We start from the raw sequence: 23,529 nt of genomic DNA, 5'->3' as shown, positions 1-23,529 counted from the left end.
TTGTGTGTCAGCCTGTCCTGTTCTAATGTTTGTATTTCCTCATTTGTCTGATGTGTAGTAGTTCTGTTATTTGTGGGTTATATTATGGGTTTATTTCATTGGGAATTTTTCCATAGGAAGCTGTAGATTTGGTTTGTCTCGAGGTGGAGGGGATGAGTTGGTGATCCTCTTACGTTGCTATTTTGAACCAAAAAACCCATTTGATACTTATTTTAATGTCTAGCTTAAGAGGATAATGATTTCATTATTGTATGGGTCAACAACTGAGGCAGAGATAGTTTGTAATCCTTATGCTGGATCACACATGGGTAAAGGGCATAGCCAAGATTTGATTTCTGAAGCAGGATCTCTTGAATTACTATGAAGCCCGTTGATGCTTTCATTTAAGTGAACTAATAAGAGGCCAATTCCAGGGCTTATTCGCTCAGTCACACTATTGGTATAAACCATCCTTTTTTTTTTTTTTTTTTTTTCTTTTTAAACAATAGTGCCACCGGACCAAACCAGTTAATAGAAGTCATAGTATAAATGAAAGCATCCTCTTTTCCTCACTGTATCACATTTCAACATTTCCATTTTCTTAGGTCATTTACATATCAGTGTTGGCCTTATTTCAGTGGTTTGTTCTGATATTAACTGAGCTTTAAATATCCCTTCAAAGCTACTCTGTAATTGTAGTTGGCTCTATTTCATAGTGTAGTTGATAGTGTTGAGAAAGTGGAAAAAGGATCCTTTTCTTTGGCAGTGATTTCAGCTGTCAACCCCTACAAGGGTAACACAGGGAAGCTGTCAGTAAAACAGTTTTTGTCAAAGCAAGGGCAATTCATAAGTGAATAAATCTAGAAGAGGCAACATCTCAGTCTCTTGAGCACTTTATTTGTTATAAATACAAGTCAATACCACAAGATGGCACCTTCTTACTCTCAACATCTACAATTACAAACAATTATCTTCATAAAATGGTTTCAGCATTTTAATGGTTTTAGGTATTATTGAAACCTTATAAAAGCAAGACTTGCTACAAACAGGATTGGTGTTCCATGTATATTAAATGAGGTCAGATAATTAAATTCAAAAAAAGAATTTATAAATATTCAGATAAGAAAATTGAAATTACAAAAGCAGAGTTTGTCATTGTTAAACTGAATTACAAGTGTGGATGGTATAGTACTATATCTACATGGCTAAATTTCTGTTAAAATACAGTTTTAGTAACCAAATAATCTACCTCATTCTCCCTCATTCTCCAATATAACCACCTAACACTCAATACATAGTTCATTCAGAAGCCACCTAGCTTTCATCTAAACTAGCATTTATGCCCACTCTTTTTTTTTTTTTTTTTCAATAAACGCAACCCGTGAAGTGCCATCATCCCCTGGCTACAAAACAAAATACAATATTTAAAGGTAAAAACTCAGAGAATTTCTGAAATGGTAAACCATTCTCTCTGTGTTCATGAAAATAGGCAATCCAATTTGAAAGTCTTTGAACCAATGTAAACTCTAGAAAACTCAGTGTTGAATTATGGGAAGAATAAAGACTTGCACTAATATAGTGCATAACAAAGCAGTGTCAGGCTCGTCATTTACAGTAAATGCCTTGATTGGACTTTCCTCCAGATTGTCATCATGCTGCTGAAGATAAAGTTTACTGAAGTCTGTGGGAATTCCATCATGTTTTCTTCCTCCCATTTCCAAACAGGAAGAGAAGGGTTTTCAGGACCCTTGGGAAAATCAAAAAATTAAACACACACCCACAAACAACTTGAAAGCAAAATGGCAGACTTAATAATCCTTGACTCCATGTCCAAATGAAGTTGAGGCAATATTTCTTTTGCAGTATTTGTATTCTGCCCAATGTGTCACATCATGAGATTCCTCAAAAAACTGAGAAGTCTGAGAGCTACAAAAGAGAAAGTGGTTAAGGCAGTTGATGTCTACATTTGGATTTCTTTTTCAGGTTACATGTCTAAGTCTCCATCGTAGGCTAAGGTCAGAGGCTTCTGTTGGGGAGGTGTGCTTTGATGTGGTTTTGGCTTCTTGCTGCAAAGGGAAAAAAAATCCTCAGATAAAGGTTCACAGAGTTCTGTTTCATCTGCCAAAGACAATTGTGAGATACAGAAATTCCAAGTAGTTAAGTGGCAAAAGATTGAGCGCTCTGAAAACTGTGGGTTTCGTTTTTGTGTACTTGCATATTTTATCCTTATTTTAAGGAGAAGCTATCATTTTTTTTTTCCAAAATCCTAGAAAAGGACTTCATGGAAACAATGAACTTGGTAGAGAGCTACTTTTCTCATTCTTGTTTATACTCAGTAATAAAAACATCTGCTATTCACTAATTCCTAAGCTGCTGTGACCCCCCACATCAGAGATGTTTCACATGAGCAGCTGAAGCAGCCAGATTCCTCTGCCTTACCCTAGTTCTGTTAGTAAGTAAACATGCCTCTGTGCTGGCCTCAAACCTGACATTTAGATGCTATGTCACCAGAGTCTGTCAGGAAACTTTCTCTGATCCTACACCATGCAGGGTCACTCTCACCTGGCCTCTGTTTCACCTGAGGTTGACAATTTTGCCAGGACAGAAAGGGCTGCTCTTCCTTCTCACAGAGAAGCTGGAGTTGAGTAACCTTGGCAAATCATACAGTGATAGCCCAGATCTGGGGCAAGACAGCCTGCATTATACTTTGTTTCTTAGTGTGGTTGAAACTCAGTTTGCATTTATGAATGTTTATACTTTGAATTTTGTCACATAGTGCCCCACACCTACCATACTGTCTTCTCTCTTCCTTCTTCAGTGCCTTTGCTTTTCCATGCCTTTAGAGCTCATCTCTTTGGGGTTACCCTTACGAGTAGGGAGCCAACTCTTTCCTTGTCTCCAAATGTATTAATTTTACAGTAGCATCTATTATTAATTAGAAATATACTAAATGCCCTGCCTTGTGTTCAGCATTTTACATAAAATATATTAAAATAGCTCATCTCATAAAATATCTCAATTCCAGAACAACCTTGAGAGAGGGGAAGCATTAGGGTCAATACATTTATTTTTATTTTTATTTTTATTTTTTTACAGAGAAGGACTAGAGAGATCACTTGCCTTCCCACAAGTCACTGAGTGGCTGAGGCTGAAATTTAAGCACAACACATAAGCCCAGTCCACTCTCTCTGTATCCGTGCCATTAACTTGGCATGTGGTAGAAACATTTTGTCTGTACATGGGAATTTTTAAGCTTTGAGCTTAAATTAGAAACACATTTTAATGTATACAATTCAGTGGCATTTAATAATATACAATGTTGTCTAACCATCACCCTATCTTGTTCCAGAACTTTTCAAAGAGAAATTCTGTACCCACAGAAGTGGTATTCCTATCTCCCCCACCATCAGCCTCTGGCAACCACTTAACTTTCCACCTCTTAGGGATTTGCCTATTCTGGATATTTCATGCAGATGCAGTGATAATATATGTGGTCTTTGTGTCTGGTTTCTTTTTCTTTATTAAAATGGAGAATTTTGTATTAGGTGAATTTACCACACACAGACATACACACAAAGAGATGCTTGATAGAATTAAAATGGGTCTAAGGAGAATCACCTAATTTAAATGTTCAAATTCTAAAACTATCTTCCTTGGTTTGATAATGCAGCAAACGTAAGAAATTAGAAATGGTTTTAAAAATCCCTATAGGAAGAGCCACAGGTTCCATCAGTGCTCCTGCCTGGCATCTGTGGGGCAGTGGGTGCTCAATGGGTGAAGAGCTGAGTGCTGGGCACGGGCTGCAAGCAATTACCTTCCAATCAGAGAAGCCAAGGAGAGGCAGAAACCTCCTGTGGGATCCTCAGCCTCTAATTTCATGCTCTCAAAAGGTATTCATTGTATAATTATTAGAATAACATTCAATTTAACTTTATATTAATATATATTTCAGTGGCTCTAGTTCTATTGCTTGGCCTAGACTATAGCATAAAGAATGATGGACCCATGGGGATCCCTGGGTGGCTCAGCTGTTTGGCGCCAGGGCGCGATCCTGGAGTCCCGGGATCGAGTCCCACATCGGGCTCGTGGCATGGAGCCTGCTTCTCCCTCCTCCTGTGTCTCTGCCTATCATAAATAAATAAATAAATCCTTAAAAAAAAAGACTCACGGAGTCTTTAAAAAAAAAAAAAAAAAAAAAAAAGAATGATGGACCCAGCTTGAAATGAGGTCCAGAGAATGCTAATTTGCAGCATTTGAAAGTACTAAGAAATCACACAACAGTTTAGGACAATTGGGAAGTGACAGTTTGTGCATTCACTTTGGTGGTGTTTCTGGTGATAGTGGAGGTTGTCCTAATACAAGACAGTTCATCTGAAATGACAATTGGGATCTTCCCCATTCTATAGCTCCTGCCTTTTGGAAGGGATGGGAAGAGAGAGGGAGGAAATGTAGGTGCTTCCAAATAGTTTTTAACAATCCATTCTTAGTATTTGCCAAAGGCTATTGGGCAAAGAGAAATGGAAGAAGAGCTGACTCCTGGGGAATGGGGAAAGGGACAGGGAGGGCTGAATCCATGTATTGATATTGCCAGGAAGACATCTAAATTTGGCCACCCTATGTGTTAGGCCTATAAAATTCTGCTCCAAATATTTGAGATATTTTTATGAATAAGTTTCCATGTATGGAATTTTGGAGAAAAAGAGGGGTCCAGATGGGGTGGCCCACATGGGGTTTGCTGGGGATCACTGGGATGAAGGCCTTATTTTATTATGAATCTCTTAGATCCTAATATCCTAACTATAAATAGTTCTCAAATGTTGGCAAACTGAGTAAGGTGGTACATGCTGGGTAGCTGTAGCTTTACAAGGCTTCCTAGCTAGGTAAAAAGATCCCTGAGAGGAGGGGCTGTGTGGCAGGGCTGTCCTTAGTAAATCCAGCAACTAGGAGATCTCCCTTTTTTTCCCTTAAAAAATATTAAAAAGAATTTTTTTTTTCTCTTCAACTCTGGTATCAGGAGAGGTGCGACCACCTCACACTAAATCAGGACCTGCAGATGCCTGCCTCATAGGCCACCACCACTCATCCTGTACCCAAGGTAGATCTCTAATCCATCACATTATTCTTGCCTGTTGAACTGAGGTGTCACCTCATAACTCTTCCTAATGGAGCACTCGTGACAGCCACCATCACTTTCGGGGTTGGCACAGGGATAAAGCTATTACGCAACAGTGGCTGTACGGAGATCACTGCATGACACACATTTAAAGTGACCTCTTCCGTGATCAGTTGCATTTTAGCAAAGGATGAACGTGTGAAGCTGGGAAAGCAAACTGATTATCAACTGATGGGCAAACTCTTGGCACTTAATAGCACCACTGAATTCAAGCCCCAAGGACCCATCCCCAGGGCAGTAGAGAATAAAGAGCTTGATGAAAGCCTGAAATGGTCTTTGGGTTAGGTAGCCACTCATGAGGGCAGAGCCTCTGGAAGTGGGGGCACTACTCAAACCTGGGCCCAACGAGGGCCCATTTGCTGAGTTGTACTGGGCAGTGCAGAATAGATGTGCTGTAGTTATCTGGAACAATTTTCTGGCACTATGTCTAGATTAAGCTTACCCAGTGCTTGTCTTCACTAAATTGCCTCATGGATCTTTACTGCCAGGGGAGCAGGGGCATCAATAATATTTCAAAAACTCTGAACACTAATGGTAGATGTACAAAGGGTTGTATCTGAACGAAGTAGTCCTTAAGAAGGCTATTTTTCTATATTTTCTCAAAAGCATTTCTAAGTTTTATTATAAATTGCCTTCATCTAAAGTATACACTTAAGGCCTAGAATATTATAGTAGTTCTCTTAGCCTAAGTCTTTTATTTTGGGGAGAAAATATAAAATCTCAAAGACTGTCATCTTCTAACTCCTCTGCAAGCTATTTAATAGAAGTAAATGCCATGAAAGTATCTATTTGGACTCTATCTTTAGGTAACTCATAAGTAACAGTAAATGGTATGTGTTTTGATATCAATAGGTCTGTTCCCAGGTCTATAGCTTACTTGGGAAACAAGGAGCTTCTAAAAAATATGAAAGCTATTGATGGCACATTGAATCTAAAAAGTTTTTAGGATTACTCAAGAGAAGGAAATTACAGACTGGAAGACCAGTGGAAAGAGAAACCTTCTGGGCCTAGGCAAACCTAGAGGTGATTTTACCAGGCTGATGACCTCAGAGAAGTTATTGAACTTTTCTGGGGATCACTTAGCTCTCTTTAAAATAGGTATAACAGTAAAAACTCAATAGAGGATGGGAAAGGCAACCTATGTATAATATTTATTTATCCACTATTCTACTTTGGGTGGTAGAGGCAGAAGATATTTATAGAAATTATTATAATCACAGCCTTGAGTAAATGCCAGAGAGGAGAAATGGCCAAGTTATTCTAGGCTGTTTGATGAGAAAATGCTAGCATTTGAGTTTTACTGGGAAGAACCAATAGAGTGTCAATATCTAATGATGAAAAACCATTCTAGATGAATGGGATAGGAGGAGGAAACCCTGGAAACAGAAGTCTCCTTGCAAAATTAGAAGGTAACACTATAAGTACCCTAATATAAGGTTCTCACAAAAAATTATCCTCCAGAAAGAGGTGGTAGCCTTATATTCAATACTTATAACTTTTTCATATAATGAAGAGTTTATAATATAAAGAAGTGCATAATAGACATCAAAACTACACATGCACAGTACAAATAAAATGATGAACTTCTCTAATGCATGTGAATGGGTATGTGGGGTCTTGGGATAAAACCTCTGAAACAGCAACACAAATAGATTAAAAGTGCTGTATCTCAACAACCTGGATAGAAATGAAGATGGTAAACTTGAAAACCTGTGGAAAGGAGTGATCTGAAAGATGGATACAAACTTTGTTATGAAATATGATAGTAGAGAAAATGAGTATATTATAATGAACTAAAATAATAGAGGATTGATGGGATTGTAGAACTAAGCACATAGGTTAAATATTCCAGTAGGAAATTTACCATTTTATCAAAATAGTTTAGTTTTTAAAGGAAATATTTTTTTTTAATGTCTTTAATGAGAAAAATCTATCTGGGCTTACACAACACACCAGACAGACTGTCCAAGGCATATGGAGATAGAAGATGAAATTGCAAGGATTGTTCAGCCTTAAATTATAGAAGACTTTAATTGGCTGGCTAGGCAGCCAAAAACATGACTTTCATTTTGCTGTCAAAGGAAGCCCCTGATGGTATCTGAGTAGGAGAGGGGCTGATCATCTGGCTAAATTTTAGGAAGACTATTTGGCTGTAGACAGCAGAAAAGAGCATTTGTTTTGAGTCCCAAAATGTAGCCATTGTGCTACTCCCAAATGGAGATGACTAAATCCAAGCACTGAAGATGAAAAAATAGATGTGAGAAATACTGTACATCAATATTTATGTAATTTGGTCACTAAAAAGGGAAAATTGCATTGATCTTTTAAAAATTCTCTAGAAAATTGTTTCCAGAATTCAGTGATGTACCTAATTAATCCCTAGAGTCATTCAGAAAGGGCCTCAATAAATATTTATTGTTGAAGGAATAGAGAAATGTAGAAAGGCAAATTTAATGACTTTTACTATTAATTACTATGTCCCCAATTCCAAATCCTATGGTTCCCTCTTCCCTAGAATACCTAAGAGATTAAACATTAATTAACAACTAGAATCCCTCCAAGCTTTTACAGAAGAACAAACTATCTGATTCCCTTACACTGTGTTGGGCCATTACTTTCAGAGAAGTTTCTGTCAAATCTTCATGTCTTTTGTTGCAATATAAGATATTTTCCTCCTTTTCTAATCTTTTCTAGTGATGAATAGACCCTATCACTGTAAACCTCATATAAGGCTTTCAACTTCACATTTGTTCATTAAGACAGGATCTAGGAATACACACAAAATATATCAACTGAGACATAAAAATTGGTTAAATCATTTGATTATAGGGTGAAGGACTACCTGAAGGTGTTACTTTTTACTACAGCACTATGGAAAAATTAGTTGGGTAGAAATCCAATTTCAAGAGATTCAATTTAGCACTAGCACTATAGGTGGCAGAAAGAATTAAAGTCATCTTATTTTCACTGATCCAGAGCAAAGATTTAAAAACCTGTGTGACCTTGGAAACATAATTTGAGGCTAAATATGACTCAAATATGAATATTTGAGGCTACAGTTGAATCAAGATTAAAACTTGGGTAAAAACTCTCAAGGAAATACTTTAATAGATTATAAGGATCTCAGTTTGGAGAAAAAAGCAAAGTAACCCTTTGATCTCATTAAATTTTTTTTTTTTTTTTTTAAAGGACCCTTTAGAAATTTTGCTTGGGAAGCTAATAAAATATACTCAACACACTTGAAAACATTCAAATGTATTTACTTCTGTCTGGCTTCAATAGCAACTCATCAACTAAAATATATTCTATACAGTAAACCAATAATCATTTTCTGAGAATGATAAAATTTTCAGGCACAAGTCACTTACAAAATGGGGGTCTTGGAATTGACAGAAAATTTTCTCTCAAATCTGGTCAATGTGGATAAACACCTGGCTCTACTACTTAAAATGTGCTAAACAGGTTGTTTGAACCCACTGGTCAAGATAGGTCAATTTAAGAATTAGAATGATCTAAAGTAATAGCTCTTAGCCTTAGCTGCATTTTAGGATTACCTGGAGTGCTTTTAAACATCTGGATGACCTGGCCACAGGCAAGACTAATTAAATCAGAATCACTAGGGCTGGGGCCCAAGTATCGGTCCCCAGCAGGTACTAGCAGATGCTAAGGTGCAGTCAAGGCTGAAAAATAATTTATCTCTTATATCTTCTGATATTATTTGAAAACTACATAAAAGAAAGTTATGTCAAACGAGGACACTAAAGATAAATTATTTCATCTATTCTGTTTATAGTTATTTGTGGGTTAAGAGTCTAGTTATAATGGCCAATGACACTTTAGTATAATATGTAACTTTCTTTAAGAATATGGAATACAAGCGTTTTTGCTTGTCAGTACTTACCAAAGAAGGTAGGAAGTAAATACTAGGAAAATCATTATAAGAAAACCTCCACCTGAAACGCCATAAACCCAAATTTTTACTCGGCCATCTGTTTAAAAATAGAGATTAAATAACAAGTTTAGCATACAAAAGTCTTCTCATCTGAGTTTAATATTTATCATCTGAATTCTGAGACTGGCATAAATCACAATCAGTGGAACTACTCATATGTGACAGCTAGAAAATGTCCGACAAAGGTGAAAATGTAAAATGTAAGTCTATCAAATTTTTCAAATGGGAAGCACCCAACAATAATCATTACTTCATAAAATCTAACATTTGTCAGGCTTTTTAAATATGTTTTTATGTGTGTATAGTCTTATATATATATATAATACAAAAGTATTGCAATACATTTGGCAACACCGAGAGAACAAAAAAAAAATTTTCTTTTTAATTTTTATTTATTTATGATAGTCACACAGAGAGAGAGAGAGAGAGAGAGGCAGAGACATAGGCAGAGGGAGAAGCAGGCTCCATGCACCGGGAGCCCGACATGGGATTCGATCCTGGGTCTCCAGGATCGCGCCCTGGGCCAAAGGCAGGCGCTAAACCACTGTGCCACGCAGGGATCCCGAGAACCAAAAAATTAAGAGGTAATCCTGTATGTAAACAAAATTGTTACATCACCACTTTTGGTGATTTTGCTTCCTGAAATGATGTTGAATGAACAAAATCTATATGCCCAAATATGGTAATAAAGTCACCAAATTATGTCAAATTGTAACCACACATGTAAAGTAGACATTATTTTTGATGTCCCATCTGACAGAATTAAGAAAAATAAAACCAAATAAGTCTGATCTATTTATGTGAGCACAGTTAACTGGACTGAGAAGACAATGCCTTAGCATCCCAAAGGAACTGCATTCCTTTCTGAAGCACAGATACACACAGAAGATTCATTAGACTACATGAATATAATTAACTGCAGGTCCAAAAAACCATATCAGCATCATATCTGAAAGGCGTATGCGTGATGAACAACTATCAAAGTGTATTGTAAGCAACACTTGTTTGGAATAAAATCACAATTACATTCAATTATATTGTCGCTACCCATTACAGTTTTTGTTTACACTTTAAAGCCTCAGTCAGGTTTTAGAATGAGGTTTCAAGGTTAGTAATGATACTTTTCTATGGTCATAAAATTTTTAACAAAGCTTTGATTCTGACCTCTTTGAAACACTAATGATGAAATCCCCTCTTCTGAGATTTTTACACTTGAAAAAAAAAATCTTCCCTGAGTGAGAAAACACCTTTCATCTTTTCACTCCTAAATCTCACAAACCTGAAGTACTTGGAGGATTCAGTACTTTTAAATCCCAAGAGTAGAGGTATGTGGTCCATGTTACTTAAAAAAGAATATAACTTTTTATAATAACATAATGGATAGGATCAAACTTCAAAGTATTAAAAGATGTGTAGTGAAAAATAAGTCGCCCTGATACCCTCTCTCAATTCCCGAGCCAAGAGCTATCACTGTTACCAGTTTCCTTGTGAAGCATTTTAGCTCCCTTTGTATATGCAAACATGAGTACATGCATACAAATACATAACACCTTTTTTTTTTAAAGAAATGCAAATGGCATATATTTTGATTTGTACTTTTTTTAAAGCAATTTTCCATGCTAGGTCACAAGGCAGGTCTCATTCTTTTTAATATGAGACATTGTATAATTGTATCATATTTTCTTTTTCCTTATTCTGCTTATACATAAGTATCAATGTTTTCCTCATGAGGAGAATATAAATTGGAGCAAACTCTAGAGAGACATTTAGGCAATATGTATCATATTTTGTAAAATTTCTTTTCTAAGAACTCATCATACAAATATATATGTGAACAAAATGGTATTCATAATTCATTTACATTCTCATGAGGAAAACAGATACATATATATATTCACATGCATACAGTTACATATACTAAAAAAAATTAAAAAAAAAAAAATATATATATATATATATATATATATATATATATATTTACATGCATACCACTATTGAGGTTTTAATTAGCCACCCAAAGGCTAAGGACCTCATTTAGGGAATTGAGCAATCCTTTCTCTAGAACCTCACTCTAATTCTCTTCTGGAACTGGAGTCTACAGGCAGTGGGTGAGCCTGGCTACATTTTAGATCACACTTCCTTCAGATCACACTTCCTTCAGATTTAAAGCTACTGCTAATTTAATCACAAAATGAATGAAATGATTTTAAAATCTATGGCATACCCAAATATATACAGTGGAGTCAGAAATGCATAAGATACCGTAATCATTCTGAAAAGTTGGATGAGGAGCATGCATCTGGTTTCTCCTACTAGATCTAGTGTCTTTTGAGCCCCAGGCTCTGGTTTTTGGTTCATTGAAGTACATCATTAAGGCACTTTTGATTTGTAGAGGCCTGGGGTCTGGGAGGAAATTTCCAGGGTATTTTTTGCCTGAGCTCTGTCTGCCTTTTTCCTCTCCATGCCCTGTTAGGCCACTTTGCTTAGTTATTAGTAGAATTTTGTTTCCTGGAAAAGGTACTTATGATTAGCACCAAGCATCTTGTTTTCATTATCTGCATACTTTACAAGGGGAAAACTGAGATAAATACTATGAAAGGGCTGAACGGCCCTTCTTTTGGATCTTCCTATTACTGGTGGTAAGACCTTGGTCAAATTCATTTTCTCTGTTTCAGACTCCTAATCTCAAAAATGGCAATGATAGCATCTCATTAGGTTTTTGCAACCTAATGAGATCATTCATGCAATGTAACCAGCACAGGATGACAGGGTACACAGAAAGCATCTAACAAATTTCATTTCTATCTTTGTTAACCATCATTTCCTGGGACACCTGAGTGGCTCAGTGGTTGAGCATATGCCTTCCGCTCAGGGCATGGTCCCAGGGTTCCAGGATTGAGTCCCGTGTTGGGTTCCCCACAGGGAGTCTGCTTCTCCCTCTGTCTATGTCTATATCTCTGCCTCTGTCTTTTTCTAGGTATCTCATGAATAAATAAATAAATAAAATCTTAAAAAAAAAAAAACCACCAATTTCTGAGCCCTGTAGGCCCAGCACTCTGTTAAAACTCACAAAAGTTCTGCAAGGAAGGTGACTGTGGACGGGTTTCCTCACTATGAAGTCAATCGAGAGAGGTGAAAGCGTTACACTCAATCACAAAACAGGTACATTCTGAGCCGTGGTGCCAAGGTCTGTTTCTGAGATTAAGGCTTTTTACTGTTCCAACAGCATTTTTCAAACCACATAGGGTCCCTAGACATTTCCTAAGGTTATCTGCAGGTTCTTGATCTATTCCAACTTTTGCTCTTAATTTCAATTCTATATACACATTTGCAGAGGTAATTTACAATGAAAAGATAATTTTAAAAGTTACTATTTGGGGACTTAATTCCATATCTCAGACTGGGGGTAAGAGAGACTTATCTTCATTTATCTTCACCCCACCATGGGAACATTTTACATTTAAAGGGACTACCTCTTTTTGACACTCAAATCTGAGAAACCTTGAATTGGACCACATTACCTCTTCTGTCTCACCTCTTTCTTTTTCTTCTTCCCTCCATTTTTTCTGTCATAAGTAGTGGTGACAATATGAACCCCAATGCCCCATGAGAAAACGTGTATGTTTTACTCTTAACTGAAATGTACCTGGATCAAGGGGTTGAAGTGACCATCCTTTGAAAATGTCATGTATCTTTGAATTCACAGGTCTGTTTTTCCCTGCAAGGTTCTTCGCATCAGCTTTTTTATCATCTGAGCCGGGTACTTTCATGCAGTAATCCAGGAAACCATTTGATCTCATGATCTCTATATAGCCCTTCTCACAGCCACAGACTCCACCCTACAGCATACAAAATAGTTTCATGGTTACACAGTGGTGAAAAAGAACAATTTAAAAGCTGGAATCATTTAATACATGTGCAATGTGTTATGGCAATTTGGGGTTTTTCAGCAACAGAGTTGCCAGAGATGAAAAACCAAGCAGTTCATTTTTCCAAATTCCTAAGTCAACCCTTTGTTTTTAAAGATTTTATTTAATTATTCGTGAGAGAGACATAGAGAGAGAGGCAGAGACCTAGGCAGAGGGAGAAGCAGGTTCCCTGCAGGGAGCCCAATGCAGGACTCAATCCTAGGACCCCTGGATCATGACCTGAGTCAAAGGCAGATGCTCAACCACTGAGCCACCCCTTAAAGACATCATCAGATTTCTCTACAAGTTGACAATTCTTACAGCTTGCAAGTAAGAAATCACGATTCTTTGCCAACGGAGGGCATTAACTCCATTCTTTTTCTCTAGTACAGAGATGTTTAATGAAATTATCCTCCATTCTCCCCACAACTCTTTCAGATTCCTGCCCACTCATTCGAACCTGCTGCCCTTGATGTTGAGAAGTAAAGCAACAGGGATTATGTATGTAGTGCCTCTGGGCTTTGTGCTCTTTGATGTCTGTTACTGTGCCAGCTGCTGAATGCTGCTTACCACCTTCTACCATTGATCACTAACTAGTCTGAACTACCTCTCTGCTTGCAGGCTTGGTTTTGCACTCAAGGAAGGCAGCCTAAGTGGAGAAAAAACAGACTTCACCCAAGGCACTTGTCCCATATCCTTCCTTGTAGTAACCTGAGTGTCACATTACATCCAAGTTGGCATTATGACAATGTGTCCTTCATGCTTGTCTGTGAATTCCTGGTCATTTTCATTGTACAATAAACCTCTCCAAGATGCTGGCTATGGTGAGTTACAGCAAGGATTTCTTTCTGCCTTTAGAAGTGAAACAAAATAATTGCTCTTCCATCCTCCAGCAAATATGGAACAGAACAAGTTAAGCATAAAATTATGACTCTGTATGACTTTGCTGTTGTAGTGCCTTACCTAAAACTATTTGGCATTTTTTGAACAGGCTCATCTGTTCACCCACTCAAGTTTGGGTGAGTCTTAAGGGACTATGTATTTGGATCACTGATTGTTAACTGAACACATGATTTTAAGGAGCAGTAAATAGTAAGTATTAGATACTAAATAGATACTAAAACTAAAGACTAAAAACTAAAACCTCAGTCTTCTACAAAAGGAAAAGGTCAGAAAACTAGGATAAAATAATTAGTAATTGCCCATTGTTTAGTAAACAGGCAGCATTCCTATAATAGTGACATTACAGCATTTCATTTGAGGATATTGCATGGTGTTCAATAGAGTGCTAATTAAGACAATTAAGATCACCTCTCGTCTAAGGGAAAAGCTATAACCAATCAGGTGTGCCAAAGGTTCAAGGCAAACGGTATTTATGTTTTATTAAAGAGGGTATCTGGACAGGGGGTGGAAAGCTATGACTTCTATTTTGCAAATGTGATTAGTATATGAAGTTTTGCTGACCTCTTTTCTCCTCTATAAGCTTAGGCATTAGTTTTTCCGTGGTAAAGATTTAACCCACCTTGAAGTGAAAGAGCCATAAACTAGGACTGAATAATTAAATTATTTTTAACCAGCTCATTTTTGGAAAGAGCACATAAGAAGAAGAAACTTGTTTCTTTAAGGAACATGACATAACTTAATATATGCACTGCTCACTATGAGTGCCATTGATTAGAACACATTGCACATCCTGCATTAATTCCTGAGCAGTCATAAATGGGAGTTAAGAGAGAAGAACAGAGATAAAGAGCTCTGCTTTAAGAAAATGTGTGCACATGAGCATAGTACTTTTTCTCCATAGCCGAATATTTAACTTATTTAAAATGAACTAAAAATTTACTTGTACCATAGTCATCAAGTGTAATCAATTTTATTCAATATTAGCAAATATGAACATTTATAATATCTTTCTAAATAGATTGACTAGATGGAAGGCTAAGAATGAAAGAATAAATCAACTGAGAACAATTATTGATAAGCAGAGCTAGTATGAATTAGCTGATAGGCAGATTTTGTTATAGATGGAGATATATAGAAAAAGACTGTTTTACTTAAGACCTGGCCCTATTAAAAAAAAAAAAAAATCCTTAGTAGCTGTGATTATTCCTGCAAAGTCCTCTAGATGGTACCGTGAGTACATGGAACTGCTGTTGGGGCTGTCGCCTACTGGAAAACACACAACATATGCAGAAGACAGCAATTAACTGTAGAAGGCTCTAGCACAGGACTCACCTGTGTACAGTAGGAAAAAGGTTTTCTGCAGGCTGGATTACACTGGCGAATAGCAGCAGGACGTGCCTGAGGGGAGCAGCCTCCTACAAAAACCAAACCAAAACAAAACAAAAAATAACACAAAAACCCACCATCATCATTTGTGGACTTTTCTATGATAAACATTATGTTTTTTTTTCCTCTCAGGCACTGGCCACTCTGTAACAGTATTATTTTTTATATGTATTTGCCTATACATGGTCCAGCTTTATTTTATTGATTACTCTAGGAAGAATTGTTCAAGATGAGAGGCTCTGCTAACAAGATGTTTGCAGTAGTTTTTATACCTGCTTATTGGCAATGTCATTCTATCATATGGCTCTGCTCGAGGGCAACATCTGTGTGCTGGGCCAAGATCAGGAAAAGAATGGATGAAATTTCAGTTTAAGTTCAGGAGCAGAAAATATATCTGCTTAAAGACTCATTCTATGTGTAGTTTTTTCCAGTGCCTGAATACCCCAAGTAGGCAATAAGCCAATTGTCAACAACCAAATGCTAAAGGAATGCCACTAATGGATTCATGGACCACACTAGCCAAGTCTTTGGTAACATTTTAAAATGTATCGCAACCAGAATACACACACACACAGAGTCACATATAGAGCTTCACACATTTTTAAAAGTAAATGTATAAGGTCCAGGAGAAGCAGTCATACATCTGATACAGTACTTGCAGGTATGCAAGATTTTTGAGTAAATGGATGGAATAAGGTGTCTATAATCTGAAAATCATTTACATATTAGTCATGACTTTCTGGATTCAAAGTACTAGCCTAAGAAGATGATGTATTATTTGAGGGCAGGATTTAAAGTATTTGAATACTGGTTTCATTTCTAGATTCTAGCTTTTGTCTTAATACAATTGTCACCCAGTTATAGTTTATGACTTTGTAGCTAGCAAAAAGCTTTGGGTTAAGATTGTAGAGGAAACATCTACGTTTTGCCTGAGAATGAAACAGCTAAATTCCTACTGTTACTGGAAGAATAAGAAAATAATCCCCAGAGGGGGAAAAAAACAAAACAAAACAAAAAAAGCCTACAATCGAGAACTATACCTATGTGTGAAATGGATAATTTGGACATTAGTGGCAATAACCACGTGGTTTTGTTGCTACCAGTAACTGCTTGCGGGGGAGGGTTGTTTCCACTCTTTTAACCAGTGTTCTCCAAAGAGCAGTGCCTGTACCCCTGGGGATAGAATCTCTAGAGGATTGGTTAGAAAATACTAGAGTTTTTATAGTTCATACAGTAGTTTGTTTAAATTTAAAACTGAAATTAAGCTGTAATACGTAGCAGCTGATAGTAATAACCTGAGCTCATCATTAGATGGCCCGGTTATACACTGTGCACCAAGTACTCTGCAGAGACTTTGACAGTGTAGCCCTCACCAGCCAATGCTCAGCATGATGCGGAGGATGCTGCTTTTGGTATTCCTGATTAAATAGATTTACAGTGTATTTAGTTTCAACCATAACTTACAGAATGGGTAAGCAGCTTAAAATAAATTACCGTATGGATAAACTATGGGTTAGAGGGAATACAATAATGCAAATATAGGCAAACTAGACAAAGGCGGAGCTGAAAATTCTTCAATTCCCACAGAAGAATAGAAATTCTCTCATTGATACAATAAGCTTTGTCAGCTGCAGTAGCAGTAAAACAATATTTTTCAGAGAAGGCATTAACAAACTTTAAAATTGAGATCATTTGCACAATCAAATTGTAGCCACTGTCATAAGTGAGGAAACCTTTGCTCAGTCTGTGTAGATATTAAATAGTGACAACTAGAAAAATATCCAAAATCGAGCTTCCAGTGCATGATGCAAACATCTGTAACTTACAGCAAAGAAGTTCTGCACTATTAATGAATATATTTTATTATATCTTTATCCATCCTTTCAATTCAACTTTGTACGTGTTTTATAATACGATACTGGAGCATAATAGTGCAAGAAGAGGATATGTTGAGATGGGTCGTCAAAAACTTTTTACTGAGAAGGTACATGATTTAAAACTTTAGAGACTGTTGCTTTAAACTGTCATGTCTGTTTTTCAGCCATTGTCTCAGAACACGATATTTAAGGAAATTTTACTATGTAAGTTGTTTTATATATTATGGGTCTTTGGATCAAACTGTTTGCTTTCTAAGATGCAAAGGTCTATTACTCAGAGCCATAAGAATGAAGTCTTGCCATTTACAACAACATGGATGGACCTGGAGGGTATTATGCTACGTGAAATAAGCAAGACAGAAAAAGACAAATACCATATGATTTCACTTATATGTAGAATCTAAAAAACAGAATAAGCGAACACAACAAAAAAAGAAAGCCAGACTTACAGATACAGAGAACAAACTGGTGGTTGCCAAAGGTAGGGGTAGGGGGTGGGTTAGGTGAAATGGGTGAAGAGGATTAAAAGGCACAAATTTCTAATTATAAAATAAGTCACAGGGAAGAAAAATGCAGCATAGGGAATAGAGTCTGTAATACACTCATCATGGTGGGCATCTTGTATATAATTTTTGGATCACTATGTTGTACACCTAAATCTAATTTAATGTTATATGCCAAGTATACTTTAATTAAAAATTTAAAACAAAATAAGATCCAATGACAATTTGCTATGAAGATCATCTAAGTCCACCTGCCCAGTCTTTTGCTTATAATTTGTAAGCTAATTCTTCTCACAAACAGCAACACTCAGAGATCTTTTTGAAGTGCCCACACAAATCTTAGGCAGGAATACCTGTGACATTAATGCCATCTGAACGTTGGCACCATACAGTTCGTTCATTATTGTTCCAAAGACTTGCTTTCCATGTGTAGTGATAACATTTGCCTCCTGCAAGTAAATACGATAACAGCGGTTCTATTATACCTCACATAAAAACAGATAAGCATTGATCAATCAAGGCTGAGAACTGAAAAGTGCTCTTGGTACCTGTACAAGGGCGTGTTTCTAGAACCTGCTGGGGGCAGCTGTCTTGGTTCTCAAAAGACTGAACTATAAATGTCCTTGACCTAGATTGGCGGCCCATTGTCTCAAAGCTTCTTCCATTGATGCAGGTTAATTCGCATGTGCTCCACTCAGACCATTCCGTCAAATGGCAGTCTCCTAGATGATGGTGCAGGACAGGGCAAGGAAAATAATGTGAAAACTAGCACCTGAAAACATTTATGTGGACAGGGTTCACAGTGAGATTTGTGGTGAAGGCACAGTGATGTAGGTTGGTTGTAGGCACTATACATTCTACCTTGACCAATTTTCCACTTAGAATATACTAAGAATGATAATTTTTTTATTTAATCTAGTTCAGCAAGAAAGTATCAAAAGCTAGACGGCCATTACTCCAAATCATGATAGTCTTGTCTAGAGGACACCATGTGTTTTTTACTAATATAGTAAGCTTTTCAAAAGGGAGATACAAAAATGATAGCAACTCAGTTTTCAAAGAGCCACATAATGTCATAAAGTAGACGTTCATTGAAAGCATGTAACAGGAAGAAACTGGTCTCTGAAGTGGAATATCCTTGAGGCTAAATGATGTTTAATATTCTAAACATACATAATTGTGTGCGTGTGTATACATATATATGTGTACATATGTATGTGTTTACACACATGTGGATATATTCAGCCACTTTAAACTTAGGCCATACAAGGTAGGTTGGTTATTAGGATTAAAATCACCTCATGCATTTTCTGTAATTAATAATGACTTTCACGATTACAGAAGGCTTTCATGAACCTACAATCTTACTTGCTCCCACCACACCCTCATTCAGGGATTCATCAACTCAAGGATCCAGTCAACATTTTTTGAGTACTGGCCAGTGTACTAGATGTGGTCGGGTTGGGCATTATTAACACATTTTTCAGACAGAGCAACTATAGGTCCAAGGCACTAGACTCTAGGTCCCTGATAAAACACCAGTGATGTGGCAAAATTTCTACTTCATTCTTAAATTTCCAAATCCAGTGCTTTTTTTGCCTCTCACCTACTTTACCTGCATTGAAGCCGTAGAGGTCTCCCAAAGTGATAACTTTATTGCATTTTTAATTTTGATTAATGCAAAATTTCAGTTTTGATGAGCGCTTCTCCAGAAAAATAAAATAGAAAATGAATTTAAAAATCACCAGGGAAGTCCCTCCCAATCACTGCAAACTGCATACCTGGGCAAGGCACAGAACATGGCTGTTTCAGGATGCTGTCTTGAAAGGGCATTTCTCCACACAGTGCATCATCTACACTTATAGCCAAGTCAGAGACTGAACCATTGTGGACCACACAGGACAGGCTGCGGATCTGGAATCCTTCCCCACAGTCTCCACCCTATCAAAGGAAAGGATGCTGTCAGAATTACCCAAACAGTTAGCATCTTCCATTTTTTGCTCCTACCACCTCTTGCTCAAGAAAATCAGCAGTTTCCTCCTCTTGGGAATTATCTATGATTGTTGACAATAAAGCATCACTGAGCAATTCTCCTAGAGCTGATAGAAGAGAAGCTGAAGTAGAAATGCAAATTTATTCCATGGAATTTATGAACTCAGAATATGACGATTCATTTTGGAACTCAGCCAGGATCGACTGAAAAAAGAACAAACAATACAAAATTTGTCTAGGTATATGTATTAAAATGGCCTAATCCATAATCACTCCCCAAGAGAGCATGTATGGCCGGGGGGCACACATTTCTCTCTTTGCTGTTTTTCTTTTGCAGGGAATTCAGTACTTTCTCATATGGTTTAGATGGGGTTTCTAATAAAACACTGATTTCTTTCCTGCCACAAGAAGTTGTTTTCCCAGCATGCCTCCTGTGTTGAATAATGTTCTTTGAAGGTACTTAATACAAATCCCACTCAGATTTTTCTGGGCAATTAGAAAAAAATTGTGCAGTGTCTCACAGAAACAGAAACTTCGAACAGGAAAGCTCTTAGTGGTTATCTGACCTAACCATCTGCCTGATGAAAGGTTTCCTATTATAACATTTTTGGCAGATACTCATGAGTATTTTCTCCTCAGTTTTTGTCAGGTGCTCATACATCAAAACGAAGTCCACTGGACATTTGGATAGCTTTAGAGAGTAGCTCTGTTTTTCTATAAATACCTTAGAAAACAGAGCTGAAGGCAGAGCTTCTCTGCTAAGGAAGTAAAATCCTAGGATGACAAGAGTCGGGGTAAAGAACTATAGCAGGAATGGAGGAAAAGCAGATACAAGGTAGTGTGTCACCAAGCTGGCCTCAACTTTACAAACAAGCACAGCTGGTTTCTTGGTCACCCGTACCTTCCATGCAGGCCGTGTTGTAACACCAATGTCCCAGTACCATCCGTGATAGGGGAGGGAGGCAATCCCAGGCAATGCCCTTAAACTTCTGAGGAGTGTTACTAAGAAGTTCTCACTAAGTGCAGAAGTCAGTGGAGGAGCTAGAGTTTTCATGACTACTGCTCATACAGTGGGAGAGGGGAGAGATAAGGAGCTAGAGCGAGCTCCCATCTCTGCACTTGTGCTGCTGCAGTCAGGGATGTCATGTGCTATCATCGATGAATTCATTATTAGGTGTTAGTCTGGTAACTATGCCCTGCACTGAGAAACTCGGTTTAATGTTCTTTTTATGCTATTCCCCTTGCTGGGGCCAAAAACTGCTTTCCTGAGGCTTTGGAGCTGCTGTGGCCTTTGGAATGGCAGGAGCAGAGGAAGAAGAGGTGGTTGACTAATGCAGTTATGACCGTGGGCCAGGGTATGGAGCAGGTCTGGGGACCGAGGGGCCTGCTGAGCACCAGCCAGGTGCAGGCACTGTTGCAGCAGCTGCTGAGTGCCAAGGGCAGACTACTGGACATCCAGGCTGGTACGGAGTGGCCTCTGAGAAAAATTCTTTACATAATAGGGAATTTAGGATTCAAAGACCTACTGGCAAGAAAGAAAAGGTCCAACATAGAGGAGGTCCAAGTTGTAGCAACTTAAAGCTTGAAAATCTGAATAGGCCCATAAATTGGGGCCATCACCTTTGCTTCTAAATATGTTTGAACAAGAATTATCATTTGTTTATCTAAGATGGCAAATCTCACACTAGATTCATCAATACTTCATAATTGCTGTAATCATTTCTATGGCTATTATGAATCTGTCAAAAATGCACCTTAATTTTGAACCTACGTGCATTTTTGGGGAAATTCAGAGTTAATTCACAGTAGATTCATTTTGCTCTCGTAAATGTTCACTCTCTGAAGTGTAAAATAGTATAAGTTTAATTTCTTTTTTGGGGGAAGGATCTCTCTTGGAAACTATTATTCCAGATGATGGATCCATTGCAGAATTGTCTAAGGTGTTATATTTTGCTATAGAGTACTTGGAGAGAAGAGTCAGAAGACTGCAGCATGTATGAAATTTGAAATTTCCTGTCTGGAACCTTGGGTAACAGAAGATACAGTTGATTCGCGTTTTGTTTGACATTCCAGGAGATGGAGTGTGAAGAAATGACAGGAAACAAGTCTCCATCAGGGATCCCTTTAAAAACCAAGACAAACAATAATATGCTCCTAGTATGTGTCCATAGTCAACCTTAATCTCTTCTATCTTTGACAACAGTGGCCGTAAGAGGAAGAGAAATCAGTATCAGAATGATAATCTCATTCATAAAGCAAGCATTCACTCATTCTCATTCATGAAGCTTTATACACTAGAGACTAAAATCAGACCCAGGCTTCTGTGAGCAAGACTGTCGATAAGCGAGGATTCTCTCACCGACTCTCCACTGTCCGCATTATTAATGGATGTTTTTATATGCTCCGAATTGGCATCTCCACCAGATGTGAAAAGGCAGATGGTGATAATAATCATAATCATAGTTCTTATCAAAATTATAATAGCAACAAATTTATTGAGCTCTTAATGCATGTCAGGTACCATGATAAGCACTGTATAAAAACTATGTAATCTCTACCAAAAGTTCCTAGAGAAATAGGTACCATTGCTACTCTCCTGGTAGAGATAAACAAAAACCAAAACAGACTTGGAGAGCTTAATAAGTTGGCAAAATTTACAGAGCTAAGAACTGCCAGAACCTTGACCAAAATTAAGCCCACTAGACTTAGTCTGAGCACCTAAGGCAGATTCATCAACATATGTGTGCATACATGTTATCAACTGAGGAATCTGGAAAGAAAAAGAAAACACTAAAAAAAAAAAAACCAAAAAAACAAAAAAGTGAAGCCTGAGGATAAACACTCCTTGTGCTAATCTCTTTCTATAAGATAATGGCAGAACTGGCACATCCATTGTGCCACTGATAGTCTGATCCACTGGATGGCAGTGGGCCATTTGGACGTCACAGCCACCTTCAGGGAACAAGCTCCCACCCTGTATTTATTTGGCAGAAGTGCAGCTGTGAGAGAAGTGATCTTCCTTTGTGTGCAAAGGTCCACGGGTACTTCCAAACTCAGTAATTCCAAACTCTGATTACATATACATTTAAGAAAAGGCAACCTGCTACAAAGATACTGGGTTATCTGTCTCACAAAGAGTTCACGGTTAGGCTTCAAGAAAAGCAGAAATGCAGCTTGAACTCAGGCAACGTTCATCAGGGAAATACAAATCAAAGCCACAATGAGATACCACCTCACACCTGTGAGAATGGGGAAAATTTAACAAGGCAGGAAACCACAAATGTTGGAGAGGATGCGGAGAAAAGGGAACCCTCTTGCACTGTTGGTGGGAATGTGAACTGGTGCAGCCACTCTGGAAAACTGTGTGGAGGTTCCTCAAAGAGTTAAAAATAGATCTGCCCTATGACCCGGCAATTGCCTTGCTGGGGATTTACCCCAAAGATACAGATGCAGTGAAACACTGGGACACCTGTGCCCCGATGTTTCTAGCAGCAATGTCCACAATAGCCAAACTGTGGAAGGAGCCTCGGTGTCCATCGACAGATGAATGGATAAAGAAGCTGTGGTCTATGTATACAATGGAATATTCCTCAGCCATTAGAAACGACAAATACCCACCATTTGCTTCGACGTGGATGGAACTGGAGGGTATTATGCTGAGTGAAGTAAGTCAATCGGAGAAGGACAAACATTATATGGTCTCATTCATTTGGGGAATATAAAAAGTAGTGAAAGGGAATAAAGGGGAAAGGAGGAAAAATGAGTGGGAAATATCAGAAAGGGAGACAGAACATGAAGACTCCTAACTCTGGGAAACGAACTAGGGGTGGTGGAAGGGAAGGAGGGCGGGGGATGG

The 23,529-nt window shown here is 37.8% G+C and overlaps 1 protein-coding gene across 1 annotated transcript in view; it reads right to left on the bottom strand.

Moving 5' to 3' along the window:
- Positions 1-856: 856 nt before the first annotated feature.
- THSD7B (thrombospondin type 1 domain containing 7B) overlaps positions 857-23,529 on the bottom strand; it is a 725,689-nt gene continuing 703,016 nt past the window's right edge. The window contains exons 21-27 of the mRNA XM_072789046.1: positions 19,463-19,622; positions 18,230-18,403; positions 18,035-18,130; positions 15,248-15,330; positions 12,751-12,943; positions 9,054-9,141; positions 857-2,045 (exon numbers count right to left, since the gene is read on the bottom strand). Coding sequence (XP_072645147.1) covers positions 1,964-2,045; positions 9,054-9,141; positions 12,751-12,943; positions 15,248-15,330; positions 18,035-18,130; positions 18,230-18,403; positions 19,463-19,622 — 876 coding nt within the window. The 3' untranslated portion in view covers positions 857-1,963. The remainder of the gene's footprint in view (positions 2,046-9,053; positions 9,142-12,750; positions 12,944-15,247; positions 15,331-18,034; positions 18,131-18,229; positions 18,404-19,462; positions 19,623-23,529) is intronic.

This window comes from Canis lupus, chromosome 20, assembly GCF_048164855.1.
Source record: "Canis lupus baileyi chromosome 20, mCanLup2.hap1, whole genome shotgun sequence".
NCBI classification, from domain to species: Eukaryota; Metazoa; Chordata; class Mammalia; order Carnivora; family Canidae; genus Canis; species Canis lupus.
The sequence above is the reverse complement of the archived record's forward strand: the minus strand, read 5'-3'. Positions and strand labels throughout refer to the sequence as shown.